This window comes from Canis lupus, chromosome 27, assembly GCF_003254725.2.
Source record: "Canis lupus dingo isolate Sandy chromosome 27, ASM325472v2, whole genome shotgun sequence".
Taxonomy (NCBI): domain Eukaryota; kingdom Metazoa; phylum Chordata; class Mammalia; order Carnivora; family Canidae; genus Canis; species Canis lupus.
The window spans coordinates 25,293,568-25,320,963 of record NC_064269.1 but is presented as its reverse complement, the minus strand read 5'-3'; the positions used below and the strand labels follow the sequence as shown (position 1 = coordinate 25,320,963).

Here is a 27,396-nt window from a genome sequence, read left to right as displayed (position 1 = left end):
TAGAACAGGCAAATCTTATCTATGGTGAGGAAAAAATCAGATTAGATTTTTGCTTTCTGTGGAGATGAAAATTAAATGAGGGTTGACACAAGAAAACTTTCATAGGGTTATGGTACTGTTCTATGAAATGATAGGGTTATAAAGGTGTGTACATTAAGCAAATGAAGATTTCTGTACTTCAGCATGTAGATTTTTAAAAATATTTTATTTAAATTCAATTTGCCAACAGCATGTAAATTTTATCTCACAAAAAGAACTGTAGAAAAATTTAACTCCGATTAATGATATGCATGCTGAAATAATTAGGAGGTGAAGCATATTAATGTCTAAAATTTACTTTAAGATGTATCAAAAAATAAGACAGCCCGATGGACAGATAGAAGGATGGAAAGAGGCAGAAATGTGATCAAATAGAATAAAATGTAAATTGAAGAATCTAAATATTAGCCAGCCAGACTCTGATCATGTCTCCTTCAAAATATTATCAAAATGCACATTTCCCTTCCATTTTCACCCTACAACTCTTGTATCTTATTCATCATCAGTTTTTCAGAAACTTAAATGTCTAACATATTGGATTCCTGATGGTATATATTTTTTTGCTGTTGCCTGCTAAAAATTTCACTCTTTTTTCTTGGCATCTTCAGAAAAAGATTTTTGTGATAACATCTGCCTGCCTTTCATGTTGTACTAAACAGCTATTAAGATAATTCAGACTTTGATAAGCCTTTTAAATTAATATTTCACCCAGTCTACTTGTTTGTATTGGATTGCCTTTGCCCAATCATATAATGCAGTGCAACAAAGAATTAAATAATCAGTATTTTCCACTAATTCATTTGAAATTTCAATGTCTTCTGGATGAGCAAATAAAATATTTGTGTGATTTAATTATTACTTTTCCAAATTTCTGTATCAGTAATCAACATCACTCTCATCATTTAACAATCAAGTGAGTTGGGGATTTACCCCAAAGATACAGATGCAATGAAAAGCCGGGACACCTGCACCCCTGATGTTTATAGCAGCAATGTCCACAATAGCCAAACTGTGGAAGGAGCCTCGGTGTCCATCGAAAGATGAATGGATAAAGAAGATGTGGTCTATGTATACAATGGAATATTCCTCAGCCATTAGAAACGACAAATACCCACCATTTGCTTCGACCTGGATGGAACTGGAGAGTATTATGCTGAGTGAAGTAAGTCAATCGGAGAAGGACAAACATTATATGGTCTCATTTATTTGGGGAATATAAATAATAGTGAAAGGGAATATAAGGGAAGGGAGAAGAAATGTGTGGGAAATATCAGAAAGGGAGACAGAACATAAAGACTCTTAACTCTGGGAAACAAACTAGGGGTGGTGGAAGGGGAGGAGGGCGGAGGGGTGGGGGTGAATGGCTGACGGGCACTGAGGGGGGCACTTGACGGGATGAGCACTGGGTGTTATTCTGTATGTTGGTAAATTGAACACCAATAAAAAATAAATTTATTAAAAAAAAACAATCAAGTGAACTCTCTGAACCTTGTAAAATTGTAAGCTGTTCATTTATACAAACACCATCACTCTACCTGCAATTTTAGGATATTTACAGGCCCTTGAACCCCAGCCATGATTCATTTTCTACACTTTCATTTTAGCTTCCTTTATGAAGGTATACACCAAGGAATGCAAGGATTGGTCAGAGTATTAAATATAACTAACTGGGATAAGCGACATTATTTCAGCATAAGGCAAAAATAAAGTTAGAACATTTGAGATAGCCTCTTATTGGCAAGAGAGGCTGAAAAAGAAAAGGTTAAAGCATGAAGCAAATGTGAGGGGTTGTGCTTTGAAGACAACTGCTTCTCAGGACAGTACAGTTTCCAGCATGCTGTGAAGCATACTTTGCTGCATGAGTCCCCTGAAACGTTGGCAGCAATGCTATGAAGAATCTGACATTGCCACCCCATCAGTGAAAAGCTGGGGCCTTCAAAAAATGCCTCAGGATCCCAAGCCAAAGGCAGAAACACATGGAGCTAGGGTTCCACAGAACAGGGTAAGGGCTCGATTTTTAAGAGAACAACACCCTCTGTCAGCCAGAGGGCTAGCACACCCTCCACAGTCCTCCTGCCACACACCGATATATCATAAGGGGCATTTAGTGGAGAACAGATATCCTGGGGGAAGAGAGTGCTCACAGCCTAGAGCACTCAATTTATCTTCATCTCTCCATTCACCAGGAGAAGAATTAACTATTGCAGTTTTCCCATGCTTCCCAGTCCCAACCCCCAGTGAGGGTTTACTAGAAGGAGAAAGAAAAACAGTTCTGGGGAAGGAGGAGACATTTGATCATACTTACCTAAAAGTAATTTAGGAAAATTTGATGTTTCAATATTATGATAATATACTATTGATGTTGTAGTGGCGACAAATCCCATCACAGCTGGCATGAAGAGGTGGAGATGCCGCGACTCCCGCCGTCTGTGGAGAGCGGTAGAGAGTATCAGTGTCTAGAGCTGGGAGGTCCAGATAGTTTCTCATTTTGTTTCTAATTTGTTTTAAAACTTTCTATCAGTAATAAAATATTTAAAATACAGAATGCAGTAATAGTTGCTAACATGCAAAGGAAGACTACGTTGGGATACATGATTCTGCCAAAAGGATTTATCCCAACACAGAGGAGCAAGCACCACAGCTAAACAAGATCTTAAATACTCACAAGAGCACACATGTAACTACTCCTATACTAAAGGGCAGAACTGCTAAAATAACACCTAAAGTAAGTAAAAACAACCAAATGGATGAGTGAACTCTAATGTATATGAAAACTACATTTATTAGTTTCATAGTTTTCCTAAGTTTTATGGCCCTAAGTGATTTCTCCATTGGCACTGATTCATTCAATACACGTGTTTTTGCAGTGTCCAGGCACTATTAGATGTTGAGATGCAAAAGTGAACAGAAGATACAGCATCTGTGGTCACAAAGCCAATTGGGATAGCAATAGGAAATAGGAAATTATCACTCAGGGGAAGGGACTGTGGGTGCATGCGGAGCCAGTGTCTGAGAAGAGAAGGTTTTGTGAAGGAGCCAATTTCTTTTATTTATTTACTTACTTACTCATTAGAGACACACAGAGAGAGAGGCAGAGACATAGGCAGAGGGAGAAGCAGACTCCTCGTAGGAAGCTCAGTGGGGGACTAGATCCCAGGACTCCGGGATCATGACCTGAGCCAAAGGCAGACGCTCAACCACTGAGCCACCCAGGTGCCCCAGGAACCGACTTCTGAAGTGAGGCCCCAAGAATGAAGAACTGCTGCTCAGAAGAGGAAGGTGGAAAACTGTTCCAAGCAGAGGATCCAGACATGTTTCCGGGTAACACAAGCAACTGAGTATGATTGAAAAGAGACTAGATTTCACTCTGAGAGCAACAGAGAGCTTCACGTGGGTTGGAAATATGACAGAACCAGATTTACATAGTAGATAACCCTCAACTCCATTTACATTAATAATGTCACCTAACAAAACATTTAAATTTCTCAAATTACTTAAATACATTCATACATAAATGGTATAGAATATAACTAGTTTGGGGTCCCTGGGTGGTTCAGTTGGTTAAGTGTCTGCCTTAAGTTCAGGTCATGATCCCAGGGTCCTAGGATCAGGCTCCCTGCTCAGCGGGGAATCTGCTTCTCCCTATTCCTCTGCCTGCTGCTGCCCCTGCTTGAGCTCTTGCTCTCTCTGTGTATCAAATGAATAAATACAATCTTTTAAAAAAAAGGAAAGTAACTAGTTTGCTAGTGGGGAAAAGAGGAGCATTTGGAAAAGACACTTCACAAGAGGTATGGTTGACAGTGGAAACTGAAATATGAAAGGGAATTCATGAGTCAGCAACATGGTAAAAGAGCACTTTAAAAAAAGAGAATAATATGTGTAAATACATAGAAGCACAAAACTGTGTAATATGTTCAAAATTTCAAGTAGTTTAATAGTCCCAAATGGAAAGTTTGAGATAGGATATATGGTGAAAGGCTCTGTATGTCATGGTAAGGAGCTGGAATCTAATCTTACTTTAATAGGTAAGTGGTATGGTCAGATTTTGGGGGTCTTTAGGCAAATCAGTCTGGTAATAGCATGGATGATGGAGTTGATAGGTAGTGTGTGCCTCTGAGGAGAGGAAAGAGACAGAAGGAAGAAAAGCAATTGGCCAACTATGAGTATAGGCCAGGCAGGAGATGACAGACCCTGAATTAAGCTTTCGCAGCAGAAACATAGACAAAATATAACATCTGGAAAATATTGATTGTTAAAATGGACAGGACTTTAATAGTGCTAGGGTCTTAGGGTGATAGTTAATGATAGAGAATAATTCCCAAGGGGCCTGGGTGGATGTTGGGTAACCACATAAGACATTAAGAGGACAAGCAGATTGGAAAAAGAAAGCTAGTAAGTTCCAGCAAGGCCATGCAAACCATGAAGGTGTCTGTTAAGTATGCAAAGGGAGTTGTCTAATAAGCCAACTGCATGTAGAGATTTGGAACATGACCAGTGATATACTTGGAATGTTAATATGGACATGGGAACGAAAATGTGTAAGTACCAAGATAGCATAAAAGCTGGTCTTAAAAGGACCCACTTGCCCCCCAAAAAACAGTTCAAAATAGTCAAAAAGAAAAAGCAGGAAATAAATATTTCATCAGTATGGAAATTAAGAAATCCTTCCAATATTATTTTACTATTAAAACAAGGAAAGAATTTAAAAATCACTGAGTTAATATTCAGGACATTTTAAAACAAACATACTACCTATCAAGGTTTATAAACAAACGTGGTCAAAACCAAACCCAGAAGAAAGTTTATAACCTTACACACATTCAAAGAAAACATTATAAAAAATAAATTATGTGGTCAATTCAAGAAGTTAGAAAAAGAATGACATAACATTCTTCGTCAAGGAAGACAATAAATAAGGAAGACAATATAGTAGATGAAAAAAGCAACGGCTACAATAAGGTTTTATATTTATTGCGGAATTTCTTTGTTAGGGATTCAATGTGTCTTTTAACCATGCTAACCTTTTTATTGGAATTGCTATTATACTGTTAATTGTCTACTTACAAAGCTGCACAAGTTTTGAGTGGTGTCTCAACCCTATTCTTTCCCTTAAGCTCTGTTATTTTTAGAGTATGACTTGCAGACTTCAAGGTTCTGGTAGAAGCACACACATCCCATTATAGCAGAAAATCTTTACTCAGAAAGTAAAGAAGAAAATCAAAATGCATTCATCATGGAGGACAAAGATATTTTCAAAAAAGACAAAATAATAAAAATAAAAGCTAAATGAAAACACAATAATAGTGAAGACTTTAATAAACATTTTTAGAATTTGATGAATTAAATAGTATAAAAATAGGGGGCACCTGGTGGCTCAGTCCGTTAAGCATATGCCTCTGACTTGGGTCATGATTCTGAAGTCCTGGGATCCAGCCCTGAGTTAGGATCCCTGTTCAGCAGGGAGTCTGCTTCTCCCTTTCCCTCTGCCTCTCTCTCCCTCTCATGCTCTCTCTCTCAAGTAAATAAATAAAATATTTTTTAAAATAGTATAAAAATAATCAACACACAGGACTTGAGTAATCTAATCAATAAAGAAAATTTTGTCTCCAACAAAGAAAATACATTATTTTCTAATTCTCACTAAAAATGTATAAATTAAAAAAAAAGTAAAAGAAAATGTATAAAGTAATCAAATATTTAACTATAATGGAAATGTTACAAAGTCCCAAAAGATATTTGTTTAACAAATTACATGCTCTACTAATAAATCAATCATATCAGGCTAAAAAGCAACTAAAAATAATTCCTAGACCTAGGCGAGTATCTAAATCAGAACCATAAACTAGTTGGATAGAAATAAAAAAGGGGACATTTCTTACAAAAATATGTGCAAAACAGATAAGGATGTTTTGAAAGAAAAATGAATAGCTTTAATATTTATATTATTAAAAAAATCAAATGGTCAATTAGGAAAATCTTTGCATTATTTCACTAATTATAATGAGCATCTGTTACATTTTAAGTAAAGAATAGTTCATAATATTTTGTTACAGAAAAAGAAGTAAGGAAATAATGATCAGCAATGTCCAATGTACTGGGTATGATAAGGAAGAAAAGTGTACATAAAGGTGTCTTTAATGTTCACTGGCATTCTTGTGCAAGCAGTTTCCAGAACAAAATCAAAATGATAAAAATGTTATCACTACTGCCACAACACAAGTTTCTGCCATAAGCATGTGTCTTCACCATTGTTAGCACAGCCTCTAACTCTCTAACTGAATTTCTACACTAATCACAAGGCTAGAAAAAAGGAGGCATCCTTGCCTACATGGTGTCAAGTTTTTAGGAAATATTGGACTGCTCTATCTTCCACTTTATACATACACACAGAAACACAGAGAGTCAGCCAATATGTTAAAAAATGAAGACTAAAATTGGTTATGCTAATACAATAGGATACAAATACACTGACAGGTTTTAAACAATAATCAGTAAGATAATAGTCAAGTAAGTGTCCAAATGCTTGAAGGCATGCAGTATCTTCAGAGTCTTTGATTTTTCCTTTTATCAGAAACTAAGACATGCACATCCATGCAAAGAACTGTCATAAAACATTACAAAATAGTTGGCTCTGTAACAAAAGCTGAGAAGTTTCATTCCTTGTTAATTGCGATAGAAAAACATAAACAGATGTCAGGGAAGGTCCTTATTAGATAAAAAGAAAATGATTTTTGAGCTTTCTTTTTAAAAACTTTTTTTTTAGAGATTTTATTTATTTATTCATGAAAGACACAAAGAAAGAGGCAGAAACATAGGCAGAGGGAGAACCAGGCTCCCTGCAGGGGACCTGATGTCAGACTCAATCCCAGGACCCAGGATCACACCCTAAGCCAAAGGCAGATGCTCAACCACTGAGCTACTCAGGCGCCCCTCTTTTTAAAAACCTTTAAGAACTTTCATATCAATTATTTAATTAATGGTGTACCATTTAGCAAAATTTCATAATCAAAATTATCCTATTTGATGTGGCTTATCAAAATTTTTCCTGTTTTTTGTTAGTATGTGATAAAAATATTTCCCCACATTATGTTCCAGTTTATAAGTAGAATTCACTATATTCTAACTGCCTAATGCAAACTTCCTTTATAAGAATGGCAAAATTCCTTCAAAAATATGGGTTTTATGACAAATCTTGATTTTTAAAATAGTTTTGTGTTTTGCTTCAATTTGTGGCTATATCCCCAATGGTTCTCACACTTCTTTAATGCCCATTCATCTATCTCTGCTTCTTTATTAAAAAATGGAAATATCTGAGGACTGGTTATATATTTATATGTAAATATATAGCTATTAGAGCTTTATGTCCATATAGATAATCTTTCTCTGTACACCTATATTGATAGATAAGGTAAACATCAAAGTGTTTAAAAAGAGAACTTTCTTTAAGAGCTACATAGATGAAGGAATAAATAGCACATGAATAAGTACAAGTCACAGAGACCTGAATTTCTGTTATCAGAGAAATTATGTATCAACACAAGAATACAGACAAAACACATTATTATCAAATGCAGCAGTCCCCCTTTTACCTGTGGGGGATATGTTCCAAGACCTCAGTGGATGCCTGAAATCACAGATAGTACTGAGTCCTATCTATACCACGTTCTTCTTACACATACATACACCTATGATACAGATTAATGTATAGAGTAGGCATTGTAAGAGATCAACAATTAATAATTATAAAATAGAATAATTATAACAATATACTGTTGTGAAAGTTATGTGAATGTGGTCTCCCTCTCTCTCAAGATATTTATTGTACCGTATTCACCTTTCTTCTTGTGATGATGTCTAGATGATATGATATCTGCATGATGAGATGAAGGGAGGTGAATGGCATAAGCATTGTGATGCAGTGTTAGTCTACTACTGACCTTCTGACTACTCATCATCAGAAAGAGGATCATCTATTTCCAGACGTCAGTTGATCGTGGGTAAATGAAATCACAGATTAGCAGGACTGCTATTAAATGCGTGACAAATGCTGTTCCTAATAAATTATAACTAAAAAGTTAAGCCTGACTTGGTATGCTCTTCACTACCATCCACATCAATATACCCACTAGCATAATTTAATCATTATAACTATGTCGAATCACTTACGAATCAGAAACAATGCCTTCTGCTATTTCACAAACATGCACAAATAGAAGAGCAAATGTAAGAATCCATCTCAGGTTATGTCCAGGAAAATGAAGCCATGTGTTGTGATGAATTTGTACCTTTGAGCTTTGACTTCCCCACCCTGGAAAAAAAAAAAAAAAGAGAGAGAGAAGAAATAAAAGGATTAATTATAATCATGGAACTAATTCACACTGTAATATCATTTGGGGGATGAGAAATTCCTGAAACAGGATTGAGAGGTGCTTTCTACGGTAGCAATGAAAATCCCAGTCTATTTTCATTGTGTTAAAAAAGTAACCATTCAATTTCAATAATTTTTACAAGACTGCCTAGGTTAACACACTGACATTTGTTGCACTGCTCAAGAACAACGCCAACACTGGGTGACAACATGATTTTCTCATGCTGATCACAGCTCTTACTGATAGGTCCCTGATTCATTAAGAGGAAATTAAATGATGTTAATAAAAGCAATTTGGTGTCTAAAATCTTTCAAAACATGGGATCTGTGGGGGGGGACTAACAAAAAAAACATATTTTGTAATGAAATGTAGAACTCATCAGTTGAGTCAACTCAATCATATGCATATCATATGAGAAAAATTTGAACTTATGATGAGGCCAACACTATTCAATAGTGGTAATGATATTTTCTCAAAGAAATGTTTTTGTTTTTTTTTAATTGTAGAGAAGCCTCACATACTTCAAGAACGAATCTGGGTTTGTGCTGGAAATATCACAGGAAGGAATTTCTGTAAGGACTGATGGGACCCTGAAGCATTTTTTGAAAAGAAAATTGATTCATGTCTCAGTTGTTCCAAAATGAATTTCATTGTGGAAAGAATAGCTACATTTAACCTATTGTACTAGAATTTATGCTGTAAACTCTTTCAGGCAAACTTTCCTTATACCTGATACTTCTTTGAGATTTAATCACAATCTCGCTAATTTAAGTAGCCAATGTTATAGATAACAGTCTGCATTTTTCTCCACCATTCCCCTTTGCAATGTTCACACCAATTCCACTTGATTCAAATACCCTTTTGTCAGCCTGTGTTCGATGCTAGTGATACAAACAAACTATCACAGTAATTGCCCTCAAGAAGTTAGATGAATGTCAAAATGAATTATTAACTGTCAAACTGCAATAAAAAAGTATGGTCTCCTTTTGGCCAAAGGGCATTGTTAATATCCTACAAATAATATCAACCACATAAACAACAACTCATGTTTCTATACATGGCCACTCTGGTACAGTTATATTTAACGTCTATATATTTAAAATGAAAAACTATGTGCTAAGAGTTTCATTGGCCTCTACATGATATGATATATCATATAACAGAAAATTTTTGACTGTTATAATGCCAGGTACATAGCAGTCTCTCGATTAATATTTGTTACATGAAGAAATAAAAGCATACAAATTATTTTTAAACCTTTCAGGGCACCTCGGTGGCTCAGACCATTAAGCGTCTGACTTCAGCTTGAGTCATGATCCCAGGATCCTGGAATCGAGTCCCACATTGGGCTCTCTGCTCAGGAGGGAGTCTACTTCTCTCTGTACCCCTCCTCCCTGCTTATGCTCTCTCTCTCTCTCTCTCTCTCTCACTCTTTCTCTCTCTCTCAAATAATTTTTAAAAACTTCAAACCTTCTTTCAAAGCAGATCATTAAAATATGCTAGTTTTCTTAAGAAAATTAATCTGATAGCTTTCTCATTCACTTTTATGAGCAAATTTATTTTTATAAGCAAAATTAAACACCAAATTCATATGATGGTTACCTTTTTTTGAAGAGATAGTAACAGGATATTGGAAGAGTAACGGGCTCAGGAAATAGTACACAGAGGGATTCACTCATATTCTTACCATTAGATTCCTTAAGATGAGTGGTGATAGGCTCAATAGATGTTTAGATTAGTCTGTCATTTTCACATGTGAAACGTATTTTTAAAATTTTTTAAAGATTTTATTTATTTGAGAGAGAAAGCATGCACACATGAACAAGAGGAGGAGCAGAGGGAGAGGAAGAAGCAGACTCCTTTGCTGAGCAGGGAGCCTGAGAAGGTACTCTATTCCAGGACCCTGAGATCATGACTTGAGCCAAAGGCAGTTGTTTAACCGACTGAGCCACCCAGGCACTTCTATTTTTAAAAAATTTCTAAGTTAAGAGGTCTATTTTGATTGTTTCAGGGAAGCTAATAAGTTATATATCAATAATCTAAATAACTGGATTTGTAAACTGTAAAATAATAAGGAAAATTGTATTTTTTTAGCTCTTTTCCAAATAGTTTGCGTAAGTATTCTTTCAAACTGGAATGCACCCTTACTACTCCTACTTCTACTCGCACGCTCTATGTCCTCAGCTCCCCCAAAATGTCACTTTCCATGCAATCTTTCCCACTGGCCCGAAGAATTAGTTGTTCTAGCAAGTTAATGCCCAAGATGTACCTGCAAATGAGCTTACAATGCGGGATAGTCATTTTTCTCTTGAGTTTGATACATCTGTTTCACTGGATAGTTCCAGTGAATATCCCAGGCAATACTGTGTTTTACTCATTTTTCATTCTCTTCACTAACACAAAGCAATCTCAACAAAGACTTCAGTCTATCCCACATAACTCTCTTTCCCTCCTTCCAAAAAACTGCTGCTGCTACTTGGAGTCCACTTCTAAGAAGACATATGACTTCTATTTTATCTACAGAATGTCATATGCCAAGAACATAAATAATTGAGAAGCACAGAAAACTGGCTTGTTCTTTTCTCACAGATTTACATATCAGTTTTCATGTAATTGGTAAAAGAACATTATTTCTTAAGAAATAATAAGAATATTAAAGGAACTATTCTTTTAATAAGAATATTAAAAGAAATATTAGGTGAGGATATATAGGAGAATAGATTACTTACCAATAAACAATATTGGAAAAGTAATAAACAACAGGAAGACATGAGGGACCAGGTTGAGGGCATCCACAAAGCAGGGATTTTGTAACACACCATCAAAGATATCATATGAAGAAATGTTGTTACCACAGAATGAAAGGCTCATTTCTTCTTATATGGCTTACTCTAAAAGGAAGAGAAAAAAGAAAGAGCCTCTCATTAAATTCCCTTTCATAAAATCATAGCCCTAAGAAGGAGGTGTTATTATAAAATTAACCCCTTTTATTTCTGCAATTGAGGAAATGAAACTGTATGCCAAAGTCATTTGAGAGTTTCTTATAAAGCCCTTATACATTCTATAAATCACTTCCTTTCAATCTTTTTTTTTCAGAGAAAAATATTTTATTTTAATTTGGAAAATATATAATTATTAATATCTACCAATGATGGTACCTTAAAGAAGTGTGTGTGTGACTCAAATGATTTCACAGAACAAAAACGGTGATATATCAAGAAAAAGAAAGAATAAGTGAAACCACTAACTGATACCACAAAATAGTGTAATATCAAATCCTTGCTCATCTTTTCTCACTGAAAATGAATTAGTAAACTGCTTAAACTGGACAAAATTTACCACCACTTTTCATTAACTATACAAAGGAATACTAATATATGAAACCAATGTGGCAGCAAACAGAAGTCAGCCTTTCTCTGAAGAATATTAAAATCAAGTGCTTCAGATATAAAATCAAGTGCTTGAGAAAAATAACTCAATTAATGAAATCACGTCCCACAATCAGAGAACATTCTTACATGAAATGTACTCTAATCAAGTTTTGAAGCAAGAAAAAAGTCTTTTAACTGGAAACCAATATTATAGTAGAGGAGAAGTAGACAAATTTAGAGAGGAAACTGAGGACAAGGTATCCCAGGGTTTTGCTAGCCATTGTTGTGACTTGGGCTTCTACTCAATGAAGTGGACTCTTTGAGGGGTGATTTGATCAGAGGAATGACACACTGCTACTCACATTTTAAATGAATTCCTCCTGTTGCTGCACCAAAACAGGTGATACAGGAGCAAGGAATCTGCTCCATCAAAATACCACTGTGAAATTCTGAAGAGTTTTAAGCCTTCTGAAAAATTCTTTTATAATTCCTCCAATTTATTTACCACCTCCCAAATTCTGGGCACTTTGTCTTTAGGACAACCATGCAATGTTAGTTATTTGTGTTTTACAGAAGAGCCTCAGTAACTTGCCAACCAGTAGAGTAGCGGTGATCTACACGCATGTGTCTGACTTAAACTGTTTCTCCCACTGCATCATGCAGCCTCCAACCTATTTTTAAATAACATCTCATCTATTGTCATTAAAAGAAGTAGCAGGTTAAGATTTTTAACCTCATTGGACTTTGTTTCTTTTCCACATTTATGTCACACTGGATTCTGAATTGGATTATGAAAGGTTGGCAAAGATATAAATAAGTAAAGTAGTACCTTTTCTCTCTTCCCTTTCATTGAGAAATGATTTAGCAATGGTCATGAACAATATTGTTCCCTAGGAAGAAACCAAAGAGTGTTACACAGAAAAGATTGGCAACAGTAGTTAAGCTATCGGAGAAACCAAATTTCAAGCAGAAGTTTTATAAAGCATTCTATGAATAGAACTAGTTTAAAAGCCTGTGTTTACAGTATATAAATTCTTTTTTTTTTAATTCTTATTTTGAATTCCTTTCACATATTGTTTCTGGTAAGCCCTTTTATTGAACATCATTGATATGATCTCTAGTTGAGACCTTTTCTAATTTAAAAAATTATATTAAAAAAACTCAAGATGAGGGTATATGCTTGGCAAATTCTTAGCAGCTATTAAGCCTCCCAGCCTCATAAAATAATTTAAAAGGGCTTGAGATTTTTAAAATAACAGTAAAGTGGAATTTTGTATTATATACTGTAGCTACGGTGATAGATCTTAACTAAACCTACAGTGGTAATCATTTCACAATACTAAATTAAACCATCATGCTGTACACCTTAACCTTGTACAGAAATGTACATCAGGAAAACAAATGGGGGGGAACCCCAGAAGCTGAAAAATAACAGATAGTAATGAAACTTCGAAGACTATTTCTTTTCTTTCACTTTTTTAGACTATCTCTTTTATTAAGAAGAAATGACAAAAAGAAACTTGAGTCCACACTTATTGAAAGACATGTGTAAACTGTTTCCTAGAATGGACCAGAAAATAATTTTTACTTTTGCCAGTTTTATAATTTTATCTGAAATTATAATATTTCAATTGGCCACATTTATAAATACTGATATTTAATCACTGTCATTGAGCCAAATACTAAAGTAATATCTGAATTTGTAAAACATATACTTCATTAGCTATAATAAGCATTGCCTACCTGGTATATTTAAGCAATCCTCAAACCTACCAATCAAGTAAATGTTGGATAAACGCATATAGTGGTGGAAAGAAAATAGCAGAGAACTACAGCAACCTGAGAAAGTCAAAGAACATTTCTAGCCATGTACCTGATTATCTGGGATTCTAGGCCATTCGTTAACTCTAAAAATACTTGTTGATGCTGACCATGTGCTAGGCACTAGGAATCTAAGAATGTACGTGACCAATAGTAGCTGTGGTCTTAGGCCGCATAAATCGGACTACACTAATCCAATAGTTTTGGTATAATGTAAAGGTTATGATCTACTAGACAGGGAAATATAAGTGATATAATCACACTAAGGTATACACTTCAGATGAATAAAGTGAAAGCTTCAGAATTTCTTCCTTCTACCACTATCTCTAAGATATGCCCTGGGGCTCCCAACCTATTCACTACCTCTCACCACCTCTCTCTTCTATTTTTGTCTCTGTCTCCCCAACCTCCATCCTTTTCCCTCTGACCCTTAGCTTCTTTCTCCAACATCCAGTACACATGTGGCACATTCTAACAGTCAGCCCATCTTACAACAGTGGGCAAAAAGAGGGAAGGAGTGAACTTGTAGATATGTTGATGGTTATCATGTTAACGAAAGGCATTTTATTCAATCAGGACCCTGAATTAATTTTTAAATCTGTTGTCATTCAGGGTTTCCCCTCTCTGAACTATGATTAAGTTAGGGACGTTTTGGGAACAGTACTGCTCACTGCTCTTGCTGGCTAAACTCTGTCACGTCACTCTGTCACGTGACACCCCTGCCTCTTCTGGAGCTGTCTAGTTCATCTAAGCACTGACAGAGGCCCTGAGTATCCAGGAAGACGGAGGAGAGAGAAAAGAGGCCAGATGGGAAGACATGACACTTTTCTCCCCACAAACATAAACCTACTGAAAATGTTCAAGTGTTTATAACAGCAGACAGAGTTGAAGAACTTGACTGAATGAAACTTAAAGACAAATGTCAAAAGTGAAACTCTGATTACAGGGATGGTCTGCAAAGCAGAAAACATAGAAGGAAAAAACTCCTTGATGACCAGACCTATGATTTCCTGGCAAGAATCGCATCCTCAGTATTCTCACTCTTCGAAATGCATGATGTGAAGTTCCACACCCTTAGGCATCATAAAATTTAGATTTAGTTGATGACTAAAGTTAAAAACGAACACTCTTTCCTGCTCATCCAGAGAAAGTGTCAGTTCTAACAGAGTAGCTACCTCAGAGAACTTTAACATGCTGGAAGCACCTGAGGAAAACATGCTAAAAGCAATAAAAAAAGAAAAAACCTTTCATGCTTCCAGACAAAGTAACTCACTCTTTAGTTATTTGCAGATTAACTACATGTGAGAGGGAAACATGACATTGTAAAGAATTTAGGGCATTACCATGATCTAGGGCATTTTCAGGAATCGGTCACTTAAGAAACAAATGGAGTAACTTCTTTGAAATCTTTCATTCAGCCTATGACTCCCAAAATATGAAACAAAAGATGTCTGTCTACCTGTCTGTCTGTCTCTCTCTGAATGACAGATCCAAGTAGGAAAGTCACTAGCAAAACTGACCACTGACTTCTGATTTAGCGCCTGATCTCAAAGCACCGGTTGAAGTTCTATCGCACACTCAAGGACAAGGCACTCAACAGATAAGATTCAGACACGACAGTGGGATATTGTTTTTAATCGTAAATTGAACAAACAAGCAAAAAATAAATACCTTGGGCGGTCGTATGATGCTGCTTCAGACCCCTACTCGTGCACTTGCACTACCTTCAAAACACCGGCTTACTACACTGTCTTAAGTGTAAATTTCCAACTCAGACGCAGAACTCCTAAAAAGTCAAGAGTCACAAAAATCAAGCAGATAGAAAACGACTTCATGAACAATACAGGAGCCCGTTTAAGAGAAAAAAAAAAATCAGTAATTTCACTCCTTGCACGATTCCCGGCCGGTTTTAAAAGCAAGAGCCGGCTGAGTTCCGCTAAGTAAAGCTGGAAACCTGATCCCCACGCCCTCTCCTCGGGCTGGGGCCCCGGAGCCTTCATCCTAGGAATAGCGACCCCGAAGGCAGCGCTGCGAGACTGCGCGGGCGCCTCTTGGTTACCGAAATGCACACTTTACAGGAACTCTTAGTGATGTTTAAATCCTATTTATGTTAAAAAAAAAAAAAAAAAAAAGACGGACTCACTTACTCCGAAGGCAGTTTTCCTCCCCTAGCCGAAGCACGCAGGGCGCCGGAGCGGATTATTTTTAGGGTGGTGGGAGATCAGCTGCTGCCTCCTATCGGGTTTCTAAATTGCACAAGCTGCTGTGAGCCGGGGCGGACCCGAGAACTCCGAGGCAGGAAACTGGGCACGAGCCCCGAGCGCCGCAGCGCCTGGGACTGGGACCGGGACCGGGACCCTCCCCACCCCCGCTCGGCCCCGCTCTCCGTCCTGGGGCGCGCGATGCAAAGCTTTTGCAAACCCGAGGGAATACGCGTCCCCCAAACTTCATCCGACTCCGAAACTTGCAATGCATATAATGCTGCTCTGGAGTCAGGTTTTCAGACGTCAAAACACGCAAGGTACCCACTCACTTGCACTTGTAAAAACTCCCCCCCCCCCCCAGGTTCTATAGGCGCCCTTTTACCAACCACAAAAGGAAGCGGACCTGGGGAGGTCGTCGCCCCCCCACCCCCACCCCCACCCCTACCCCCACCCCACCCCACCAAGCGGACCTGGGAAATGTATAGGGCTGCCTCCAGGCAGAGCACCCCGCGGGCAGGCTGCACGGGGCGCGAGGCGGGCTCCCGTCGAGCACTCGCCCCAGCAGCCCCGAAACCTCGGGGGCTCCTCCGGCCGGTGGCCGCGCTTGCCCTCGCTCCCCGAGAGTGGGGAGTGGGGCTCCGGCCCCCACCCCACCCCCACCCACGCTCGCTCCCCACCGGAGAGAATTCTTTCTCAAGGGCATAACGTGTTTAAAGCACACTCACCCCAGCACCCAAGCCGTAAACTTTGGCCCCAGGCAACCCTTTCTTGAATTAACACTCGATTTTCTCAGGGGCCGGGCTCGCTCAGCTTGGAACGATCCTGGCTTTCAGCATCGGTCCCGCTCGGCTCCAGGAAGGTGGGCAGGCGGGCTGCTGCCTCCCGGGTCCGCGCGACCGCCCAGGGCGGGGACGCGGAGCCGGTCCCCGGACCTGCGCCCCGGGGCCCCGCGGCCTCCCGGCCTCGGCGACCTGGGGGGGCTGAGGCCGACCCCCCCGCCCCGCCCCGCCCCGCCCCGCCCCGCGCGCCCCGGGGATTTCCCGCGGGAGCGCCGGGCCTCCGCCCGCGAGCGAAGCTGGGACCCGCGGCCGCTAGAGGTCGGCGGGGCCTGGCGGGGCGACGTCTGGGAGGGTCCCGGAGCCTCCCGTCCCGCGGCGCGTCAAAGCTCGCCAGCTGCCCCCCGGAGCTGTTTGTCACGACGCAGGCGCACACAGAAAGCGGGCTTCGAGAACCGGGTCCGGGTACCGGGGTGGAACCCGGGGAGACCCCGTGATCCCCCGGAAGGGGGTCCTGGGCTCCCCCGCGGGGCCGCGGAGAGACACCTGGACGCAGGGGGTGCAGGCAATCCCCGGACACACACCTGAGTGTCGCGACAGAAAATCAGGTTGACTTTAGCATTGAAAAATAAATAAATAAATAGGGGATCCCTGGGTGGCCTAGCGGTTTAGCGCCTGCCTTTGGCCCAGGGCGGGATCCTGGAGTCCCGGGATCGAGTCCCGGGATCGAGTCCCGGGATCGAGTCCCGCGTTGGGCTCCGCGTTTGGCCCAGGGCGGGATCCTGGAGTCCCGGAATCGAGTCCGGCGTTGGGCTCCGCGTTGGGCTCCGCGTTGGGCTCCGCGTTGGGCTCCGCGTTGGGCTCCCGGCATGGAGCCTGCTACTCCCTCCTCCACTCTCTGTTTCTCTCTATATATATCATAAATAAATAAATCTTAAAAAAATAAAAAGTTAAAATTACAAAATATATATATATATATTCCTATTATTTAGATGATTTTTATAGTGATTAAAAGTCATGCTTACTGTAGAAACTTTGGAAATTATTGAAAAGTATGAGGGAGACCAGTGGGCCTCCACACTTGCAGAACTGGAAACATTTCGTTACGTTTTAACGGTAGTAAAAAAGCAAGGATGCAAGAGCTAACCGGCTATCAAGCTCTGCTACCTCACTTAGCTCAAACACTTGGGCAGATTTACTTAATCTCTCCATGTATTAATTTCCTCACCTGTTCAGTGGGAAAAATAATATGATGATAGATAGATAGATATGGCTTCATAGTCTTGATGTGAGGGCTAATGAAATAATCCCTTTAAAATGCTGAATGCCTACCCTTTCCATAAAAGCTAATATGTATGCCATCATTACTATTTTTTCTATGTATATTTAATACTGTTGGCAATCACAAAATAATTTGTCTCCTCACAGTATCTTTTAAAAACAATTATCTTCTGATGGGATTTTAAGATCTTTATAGAAGTCATTTAATTGGCTACATAATGCATTGTGTGGCCATCATCATTTAAAATCCATTTTCCTACTGTTGGATCTATAGCTGCTGATTTTTCACTACCATATTTAATCCTATGATGAACTTTTAAAATAAAGTTTCTTCTTTCTTTGCAGCAGATAACTTACTTAAGGTACATTTTCTGAAAAAATAAGTACAGGGTCAAAAGTAGTATCTTTAGGGCTGTGGATATAGAATGCAAAATTACTTCTCTAAAAAGTTTCTGTTAACTTCTCCCAAACTGAATGAGATGACCTATTACACTTACACCCAAACCAGCATTGAATATTCATATTTATTTTTTAAAAATCCTATAATTTGACAGATAACAAGCAATCCTTTGTTATTCGTATTATTTTTTCATATGTTCATTTATCTTTTTTGTGAATATTTTGTCCATATCTGCATCCACCTAATGGGTCTTAACGAAGTTTCTTGTAGTTTGCATGAACTTTTAATAAGAGGATATGAATCTTTACATATACATGACAAATATTTTTCTAGTTTGTCATTTAAGAAAACGACAGTGGTGCTGCTTTTACAAAAAAATAAAAATAAAAACATCCTATAAAGAATAATTAGACCACACATAGTGCTAGATCTTCTAGGTCACAGAGGTTAGTGATGAGTCACACCTCTAGGGTCTCTGCCCTCCTAGTGCTTTCTTCCAAAAGAAAATTTACTTAGGCAAATTTGGTGTCTTTGACTAGAGCACTGTATTCTAACGCTTTGGTTAATAAATACTAACCTTTATGTGTATTTGTTTATAGGGTTTTTTATTTTTTATTCTGTTCTAGAATTTATTTTGGCATATGCTACGGGATGAGAAGTTAATATTTTGTTACACCAACACCATGTACTGAATAATCTTTTTCTTCTGCCCTCATGTGTAATACAATCTATGTGGTATACTTATTATTTTATAATAAGATTTGTTTCTGGACTACCTATTCTGTTTAATGGATTTTTTTTTTTTTTAAGAGGAGAGAGAGGAAGAGAGAGTGGGGGGAAGTGAAGGGAGGGGGGTAGAGAGAGAGGAAGAGAGAATCTTAGGCAGGCTTTATGCTCAGTGCAGAGCCCATTGTGGGGTCCATCTCATGGTCCATCTCAGGACCCTGAGATCATGACCTGAGCTAAAATCAAGAGTTGGATGCTTAACCAACTGAGCTTTTCAGGCACCCCATTTAATGGATCTTTTGTACAGTTATTTTTTTTTACTATATTACTATAATCAGTTAAATTTGATTATTATAGCTTTAAAGTATATTTTAACTCTAGGAAGGCTAGTCTCCTTTTTACTCTTTTCAGAATTCTCTTAGCTATTCTCTGTTGGGCATTTTATTGGCATCTCATTAAATTTAGAAGTAATTTACAAAGAAGTAATATTTTTAGTGTTCTTTCTGCCCTGAAACATGGTTTCCCATTTACTTAAGCCTTCTTTTTATCTTACTATCAAATTTATATAGGTCTGTACATTTCTTGTTGTGATCAATCATACAAATTCTATATTTTTGTTTTCGTATTTTGTACTACTGTTAAGAATATACTAGGTATTTACATTTTCTGATTATGTATTTACCTTATATATAGCCATTTTCCTAAGCTTTCTCAACAATTTCAAAATTGTTTTACCATGTTACCCTGACTGTCCAAAAAATATAATTTTATCTGCAAATAGTGTTACATTTATATTATAGAGTGCATGTTTGTGTTCCCCTCAAACCTCACATGTTAAAACTAACCACAAGTGCAATGGTAGGGCCTTTGGGAGGTAATTATAGTTAGATGAGGTCATGATGGGATTAGTGTCCTTATATGAAGGGAAAGAGACTAGAGTTTGCTCTCTCTGTTCTCTGCAGTGAGGACAGGGAGAAGATAGATATCTGTAAACCAGACAGAGGCCCTCACCAACATCCAAATTCGTTGGTACCTTGATGTTAGACTTCCCAGCCTCCAGAACTGTGACAGATAAATGCTTGTTGTTAAAGCCACTCAGTCAACAAATTACTGCCCAGATAATTTGTTACAGCAAACCAAACTAAGACAACTTACTTCCCACTTGCAAATACTTCTAGCTTATTTGTATTCTAACTTTATCAACTCCAAATCCAGAATGATATTAAATAATAAAAGAAGTCAACATCATTGTTTTCATTAGAAATAGGTCATTATATTTTTTAAATCAACTTTACGTATAATTTTCATAAAATAAAAACAATCCACTATACATGTAACCTTTTAAATATTTTGATATAACCATGACCTCTAAAAGATAATAGGATATTTGTATCTCCCAGGAAGTTTTCTTGTGCCTATGACCAATCTTACCATCACTCACCTACCGTAATCACTGATCTGAGGTCCATCACTACAGATTCATTTTGCCTATTCAGAAATGTCATATAAATGTCATACAGTATATATTCTCTTGTGTCTGACTTTTTTGGTTAAGCATAATATTTTTGAGATTTATCCATGTTGGATGTATGTATATATATTGGATTATATATATATTTGCGTTATTTCCAGTTTTTGATAATGATGTATAAATCTTCAATGAAAGTTTTATAAATATGGATTTCATACCTGTAACAAGTGGTGAATTTGCTGGGTCATATGGTAATTACATGTATAACTTTACAGAAATTGCCAAAATGTTCTCCAAAGAAATTGAAACCTTCATGCCTTTCAGAAAAGTATGAGAGTTTCAGTTCTTCCACTGTCTTGCCAGTACTTAATTTTAATTCTTCTACTGGGTACGGACAGGTTCCTGATTGTGGTTTTAATTTGTCTCTCTCTTGTGACTAATGATTTGGGGCATATATCTTCATGGGCCTGTTGATTCACACATCTTTATGTGGTGGACATAATTCTAAAATAGCTTTGATGACCTTTGCTCCTGGTGTTACACTCGTGATTATGTTATGTTACTTGGCAAGAGGGATTTTGCACATGTAATTAGGGTCAATAATCAGTTGACTTTAAAGTAGACAGATAATACAGGAGACCCTAATTTAATCACCTGAGCTCTTTAAAGCAGAAAGTTTTCTCAGGCTAGTGGTAGAAGAGAAAGTTAGATCTGAAGAATGAGAAGGATTGGTGTGAGGGAGGTTCTCCTTGGTCAGGTAAAATAACCATAAGGTGAGAACCTGAGAGTGGCCTCTAGAAAATGAGCACAGTCTCCCAGCCAACAAACAGCAAGAAAATGGGGATTTCATTTCTACAACCATGAGAAACTAAATTCTGCCAAACAGCCTGAATGAGCTCAGAAGTGAATTCCTCCTGAGTCTCCAAATAAGTGCCCAGTTAGGCCAACATTTTTATCTGGCTTGAGAGAACCAAAGCAAAGCTCCCTATTGAGCCCACCTGGACTTCTGCTCTATAGAAATATGAGACAATAAATAGGTATTGTTATAAGCCTCTTACATTTGTAGAAATATGTTATGCCACATAGAAAACCAGTGCACTTCTTTTATGAAGTGTGTTCAAACTTTTAATTAGATTGTTTAACTTCTTATTGAATTGTAGTTACAATTCACCTACAGACCTGCCTTAGCTTACACTGGAATTATGGCCTGATAAGCCCATTGTAAACTGAAAATATCATAAGTTAAAAATGTATTTATTACGCCTAACCTACCAAGCATCATAGCCAGCCTATCCTGCTTTAAACATGATCAGAACCCTTACGTTAGCCTACAACTGGCAAGTCATCTAGCACAAAAACCCCTTTTATAATAAAGTGTTGAATATCTTATGTAATTTATTGAATATTGTACTGAAAGTGAAAAACAGAATGGTTGGATGGGTACAGAATGGTTTTAACTGGATTGGTTGTTTATGTTCATGGTTTATGGCTGACTGGGAACTATGCCTTGTTCCCAATGCCCAGCATCCCAAGAGAGTATCATACAGCATATTGCTAACCCAGGAGATCAAAATTTAAAATTCAAAGTTCAGTTTCTACTGAATGCATATCCCTTTTGCACCATCATAAAATTAAAAAATCACAAGTCAAAGCATTGTAAGTCAGGGACTACCTGTATATTCTAAATATGTCATTTGTCAGCTATATGTGTCAATATTTTTTGGCTTACCTTTGCATTTTCTTTTTTTTTTTTTTACCTTTGCATTTTCTTAATGGTATTTTTTAAATGTTTTAATTTTGATCAAGTCTAGTTATCAATTTTTATTTATTTAATAGTGCTTTGACTTTCTTCTCTAAGAAATCTTTATCTACTTTGAAGTCATAAATATTTTCTCTTACATCCTCTTCTAGAAATACAAAATAGAGTTAGCTTTTGTGTTTGGGTCTATGGTCTATTTGGGGTTTCTTTTTGTGTATGGTTTGAGATAGAAGTTGAAGTTCATTTTTTTATGTATAAAGTAAGTTGCTAAAAAAAAAATAGTTCTTTTCTTCCACTGAATTACTTTGTCACCTTTGTCTAAAATCATTTGAACAAATAGACATTTCCTCTCAGACTTTCTGTTCTGTTCCATTGCCCCATATGTGTATCCTTTTGCCATTACTACTCTGTTTTATACTGTAGCTTTATAGAACATCTTGAAATCAGGCATGATAAGTTCTCTAAATTTGTTCTTCATTTTCAAGTTTGATTATTTTTGTTAATTTTTGTTTCTTTTTATTTTTCTTTCTATATGAATTTTAAAATTAGCTTGAAAATCTCTATAAAATTCTGATGAGAATTTTATTTTAGTTGTGTTGAACCTATAGATAGGTTTGGAGAGAATTTGTGTCTTAACAACAGTGAGTCTTTCAACCCAGGAACACAATATATCTATTTATCTAAGTCTTCTACTTCTCAGACATATTTTTAGCTTTACTGTGTATGTCTTGCACATGGTTCATTGAATCTACCCCAAAATTTTATTTTATCATTTTAATGCTATTCTAAATGACATTATTTAAGGGCATCAGGGTGGTGCAGTTGATTGGGCTTCCAACTCTTGGTGTCAGCTCAGGTCATGATCTCAGGGTCCTGAGATCAAGCCCTGCATCAGGCTTTGCACTCAGCAAACAGTCTGCTTGTCCCTCTCCCTCTGCTCCTACCCCTGCACTCTTTCACACTCTCTCTCTTGCTCTCTCAAATAAATAAATATTTAAAAAATTAAAAATTAAAAAATAAATGACATTATTTAAATATCATGTTTTAATTGTTCATTACTAGAATATAGAAATGACTTTGTATCCTGCAACATTGCTAAATTCACTTATGAATTCTAGTGTTTCTGTAGATTCCTCAAAATTTTCTACATTCATGATCATATCATCTACTGATAAAGTTTAACCTTTTTCCCATCAGTCTCCTGTTTCTTTTTTCTTAACTTATTGCACCAGTTCCTGTATGATGTTGAATAGAAATAATGAGAATGGATATATTCGGCTTGTTCTTAATCTGAAAAAGGATTCAATTTTTCACTATTAAGTATGATGTTACCTGCAAGTTTTCTTTTTTTTTTTTTCTTTTTTTTTTTTTTTTTTTTTACCTGCAAGTTTTCTATAGATCCTCTTTATTAGGTCAGGGACATTTCCTGCTATTCACAATTTCTTGAAGGAGTTTAATCATGAATAGATGTTGAAGTTTGTCAGGTGTTTCTTGTGTATCTACTGTTCTAATCGTATGCTTTCCCCCCTTTATTCTGTTAACACACCAAAATGAATTGATTTTTGAGTATTAAACCAACCTTGCATCCAGTGATAAATTCTTCCTGGTTATGATATAATTTCCTTTTTATATATTACTTTTTCAAAAATATTTTATTTATTTATTCATGAAAAATACAGAGAGAGAGGCAGAGACACAGGTAGAGGGAAAGGTAGGCTCCCTCGCTAAGCCACCCAGTGTCCCTATTTTTTTATATATTCCTGAATTCAATGCAGTGATATCTTACTTAGAAATTTTACATATATTTCAATGAGGGACATTAGTCTATAGTTTTCCTTTCTTTGATTTTGCTTTTTGAGTCTTGGGGGAGTTTTATTTGTCTGTTTTGGCAATATTTTGATATCAAGATTTTACTGGTCTCATAAAATGAATTTGGAAGTATTTCCTTCTGTTTTCTGAAAGGATTTTGTAAGATCATTACTTGTTTCTCAAATTTTTGATAGATTTAAAGTAAAAGCCACATTAGCCTGTAGTTTTCCTTGTAGAATGACTTTTATTTAAGAACTTAATTTCTTTACTAGATATGGTGGTACTCAGATATTCTATTGTGTCAGTTTACACAATAGAATAGTTGTTCATAATATTTCCTTAGTATCTTCTTGATGCCAATAGGATCTTTACTGATATCCTCTCTATTCATTCCTAATAATGGTCTTTTACATTTTCTCTCTTACTTCTCATTGATCAGTTTAGCCAGATATTTGTCTATTTTATTTAGTTTAAAAATAATTTTGGTGACATTGACTTTGTATTTTCTAATTTTCTTGAAACCTCTTCTTTGACTCATTAGTTGTTTAGATATGTCTTAGTTGGGGTCAGCCTGGGTGGCTCAGCGGTTTAGTGCCACCTTCAGCCCAGGGTGTGATCCTGGAGACCCGGGATCGAGTCCCACGTTGAGCTCCCTGCATGAAGCCTGCTTCTCCCTCTGCCTGTGTCTCTGACTCTATCTCTCTCTCTCTCTTTCTTTCTCTCTCTCTCTCTCAAGAATAAATAAATAAAATCTTTAAAGAAAAAAAAATAAATGTCTTAGTTGCTTGGGCACCTGGGTGGCTCAGTTGATTAAGCGTCTGCCTTCTGCTCAGGTCACAGTCCTTGGGGTTGTGCCAGCATTAGGCTCCCTGTTTTGTGGGGGGCCTGCTTCTCTCCCTCTGTCTGCCTGCTGCCTGCCCCTGCTTGTACTCTCTGCCTGTCTCTCTATATATCAAATAAAAAAATAAAATCTAAAAAAAAAAAAAGAAAAATGTCCTAATTGCCAAGCATATGGAGGTTATTCAGACTTTTTAAAGTAAGGTTTAGTTAGGTAAAATTTAAATACAGTAAAATGTAACCTTTTTTGGCTTACAGTTCTATGAATTTTGACAATATGTATACTGCCATGTGACTAGCGGCAGCCAAGATATAGAATCTTTCCATCACCAGCTGGAGATGGGGACAGAGAAGACTCAAAAAGTCTTCCAAGAAGTATGTGTGGACTAATAGAAGCTGATAAAATCTTTTTTTTAAGAAAGATTTATTTATTTATTTTAGAGAGAGAGACAGAGAGCAGGTGGAGGGGCAGAGGGAGAGAGAGAATCTCCAGAAGACTCCCCACTGAACAGGGAACCTGACATGGAGCTTGATCTCAAGATCCTGAGATCATAAGCTGAGCTGAAATTAAGAGCCAGACTCTTAACCAGCTGAAGCACCCAGGCACCCCAGAAGCTAATAAAATCTTGCATGCTTGAATTCTAAGTAACTTAATGTAGCATAAATAAAAATACAGTGACCTGGAAGGATTGCTAGAAACTGGTTCATGATTGGGATATATTTCAAAGTAAACAGTATGAAAAAAAAAAAAAAAAAAAAAAACAAAAACAAAAAAAACAAAGTAAACAGTATGGAGCTTCTTCCCAGGTTTTCTAAGTAAGCATAAGATGCTAGGATCCATGTGTGTATATACATATATATATACATATATATACCCCCACACACACATACATACATGCATATGTATGTATGTGTATATATAATGTATATATTATTTATGATTTCATTTTTAAGTAATCTCTACGCTCAATATGGGGCTCAAACTCACAATGCCAAGATCAACAGTTGCACATGCCACCGACTGAGCCAGCCAGATGCTCCTGATAATCCTTGCTTTTAAAAGATTTCTCTGTAGGCAATGTCAAAGATACATTGGTGGGGATGAGCATGGACACAGGGATGGAAAACAGGAGGATTTTACAGTCCAGCTGATGGATGGTGAGGGCCTATCCCAGTCACAATGCAACAGAATATTCTCACAAAGTTTAACTGTACCTGGAAGTTTCTTAATTGCTAAATACTGCAGGCCTTTTTTTTTTTTTTTTTTTTTTAATGTTTTTTACCTTTTTCCTGTTTGGCTTCACTAAGTATTTTTTTTTTTTTGGAAAGCTTTAGTTTTAATACATTTAATACATCAAACTCTTCTTCCTCTTAATAATTTGCCTTTCCTTGGTCTCCTTCAATGACTCTTCATTCATTGCTTACTTCTTAAATGTGGGTTCCACTCTTAGCTCCCATTGCTTATCATTTTCTATGCTCCCCAGGAGAGATCTTAGCTTTAGCTCATGGCTTTAACTAATATGGTTGTAGCAGTTAAAAATATAGTCCCTGAAAGTTTTGTCACCTGCTGGGTAACCTCAGGCAAAGATAACCTACTTCTCTGAAACTCAATTTCTTTGGCAGAAAATGGGCATGATAATGTCATTTCTAGCACTGCAGATTATTGGGATGATTTCATGAGATATGTACTGAGCAAAATGTAGGCAATGTAGAAGGCATTCAACAAATTCTATTAGTCTTTCAAGTTTGACTTCTCTAAATAGATTCCTACAGGCACCTTGGTGAATACTATACGTCCAGCATCTTTGTCCTAGTAATTTGCCCTCTCTTGGTCTACCTGGTTACTGTAGGAGTTGCAATGTTAAGAGACCCCAGCCTCCTAACCACAGCTCATTTGACATGTAATCACTATGTGGCCAATACTAGACCAATCAGCATCTTTCCCAAATATTTTGAAAGTAGAACTGAAAAGAAAAAGAAAAAAGAGCTCAGTTTTTCCCTGGGTGACTGACTCTGATATAAATAAAGAAAGAAGGGGAAAAGATCTTCACAGAGCAAAGACTAGAAACAGAAAAGAGTCTGGACAGCATTTGGGTCACTTAATCTAAGTCAACAGCATATCTTTTTTCAGATTCCTTAAATTGTCCCACGGTCCCTGTGAATTCTTCATTTTGTGTAAGCTAACTAGAGAGGGATTCTGCTGTCTGTGATGGGAGAAAAAAAGTCCTAACAATGCACCTCAAACTCCCTCTGTCTATAATTGAACTTACTGTTCCCACCACCCACATTCCTCTGATTTCTTATCTCTGCCCACACTAGCACTTGCCCTATACTCTTACAACTTGGACACTCCTGAATTAGCTTTCCAATACACATACTCTATCGATCATGAATGTCTATCAGACTTACCTTGTAAGTTACCTATCACTTCTCTCTTCTCCACTCCTATCCCACTGGGACAACCTTAATTCATGCTTTTGTTGTCTCTCCCTAAGACTATTATGACACTTCCAAACTGGTGTTTCTGTGGCTA

The 27,396-nt window shown here is 37.4% G+C and overlaps 1 protein-coding gene across 10 annotated transcripts in view; it reads right to left on the bottom strand.

Moving 5' to 3' along the window:
• The window catches only part of ABCC9 (ATP binding cassette subfamily C member 9), a 152,806-nt gene extending 136,037 nt beyond the window's left edge, over window positions 1–16,769 (bottom strand). For 2 of the 10 annotated variants that reach the window (XM_049102224.1, XM_049102231.1), the window contains exons 1-6: window positions 16,530–16,761; window positions 15,272–15,386; window positions 12,609–12,669; window positions 11,138–11,299; window positions 8,206–8,347; window positions 2,345–2,466 (exon numbers count right to left, since the gene is read on the bottom strand). In XM_049102224.1, the coding sequence (XP_048958181.1) occupies window positions 2,345–2,466; window positions 8,206–8,347; window positions 11,138–11,279 (406 nt within the window). In that variant the 5' untranslated portion in view covers window positions 11,280–11,299; window positions 12,609–12,669; window positions 15,272–15,386; window positions 16,530–16,761. Of the gene's footprint in view, window positions 1–2,344; window positions 2,467–3,105; window positions 3,374–8,205; window positions 8,348–11,137; window positions 11,300–12,608; window positions 12,670–15,271; window positions 15,387–15,743; window positions 16,159–16,529 lie in introns of those variants that run through there. The other 8 variants (XM_049102228.1, XM_049102229.1, XM_049102226.1 and 5 more) reach the window with 8 other exon arrangements.
• Between the last annotated feature and the right edge of the window lie 10,627 nt (window positions 16,770–27,396).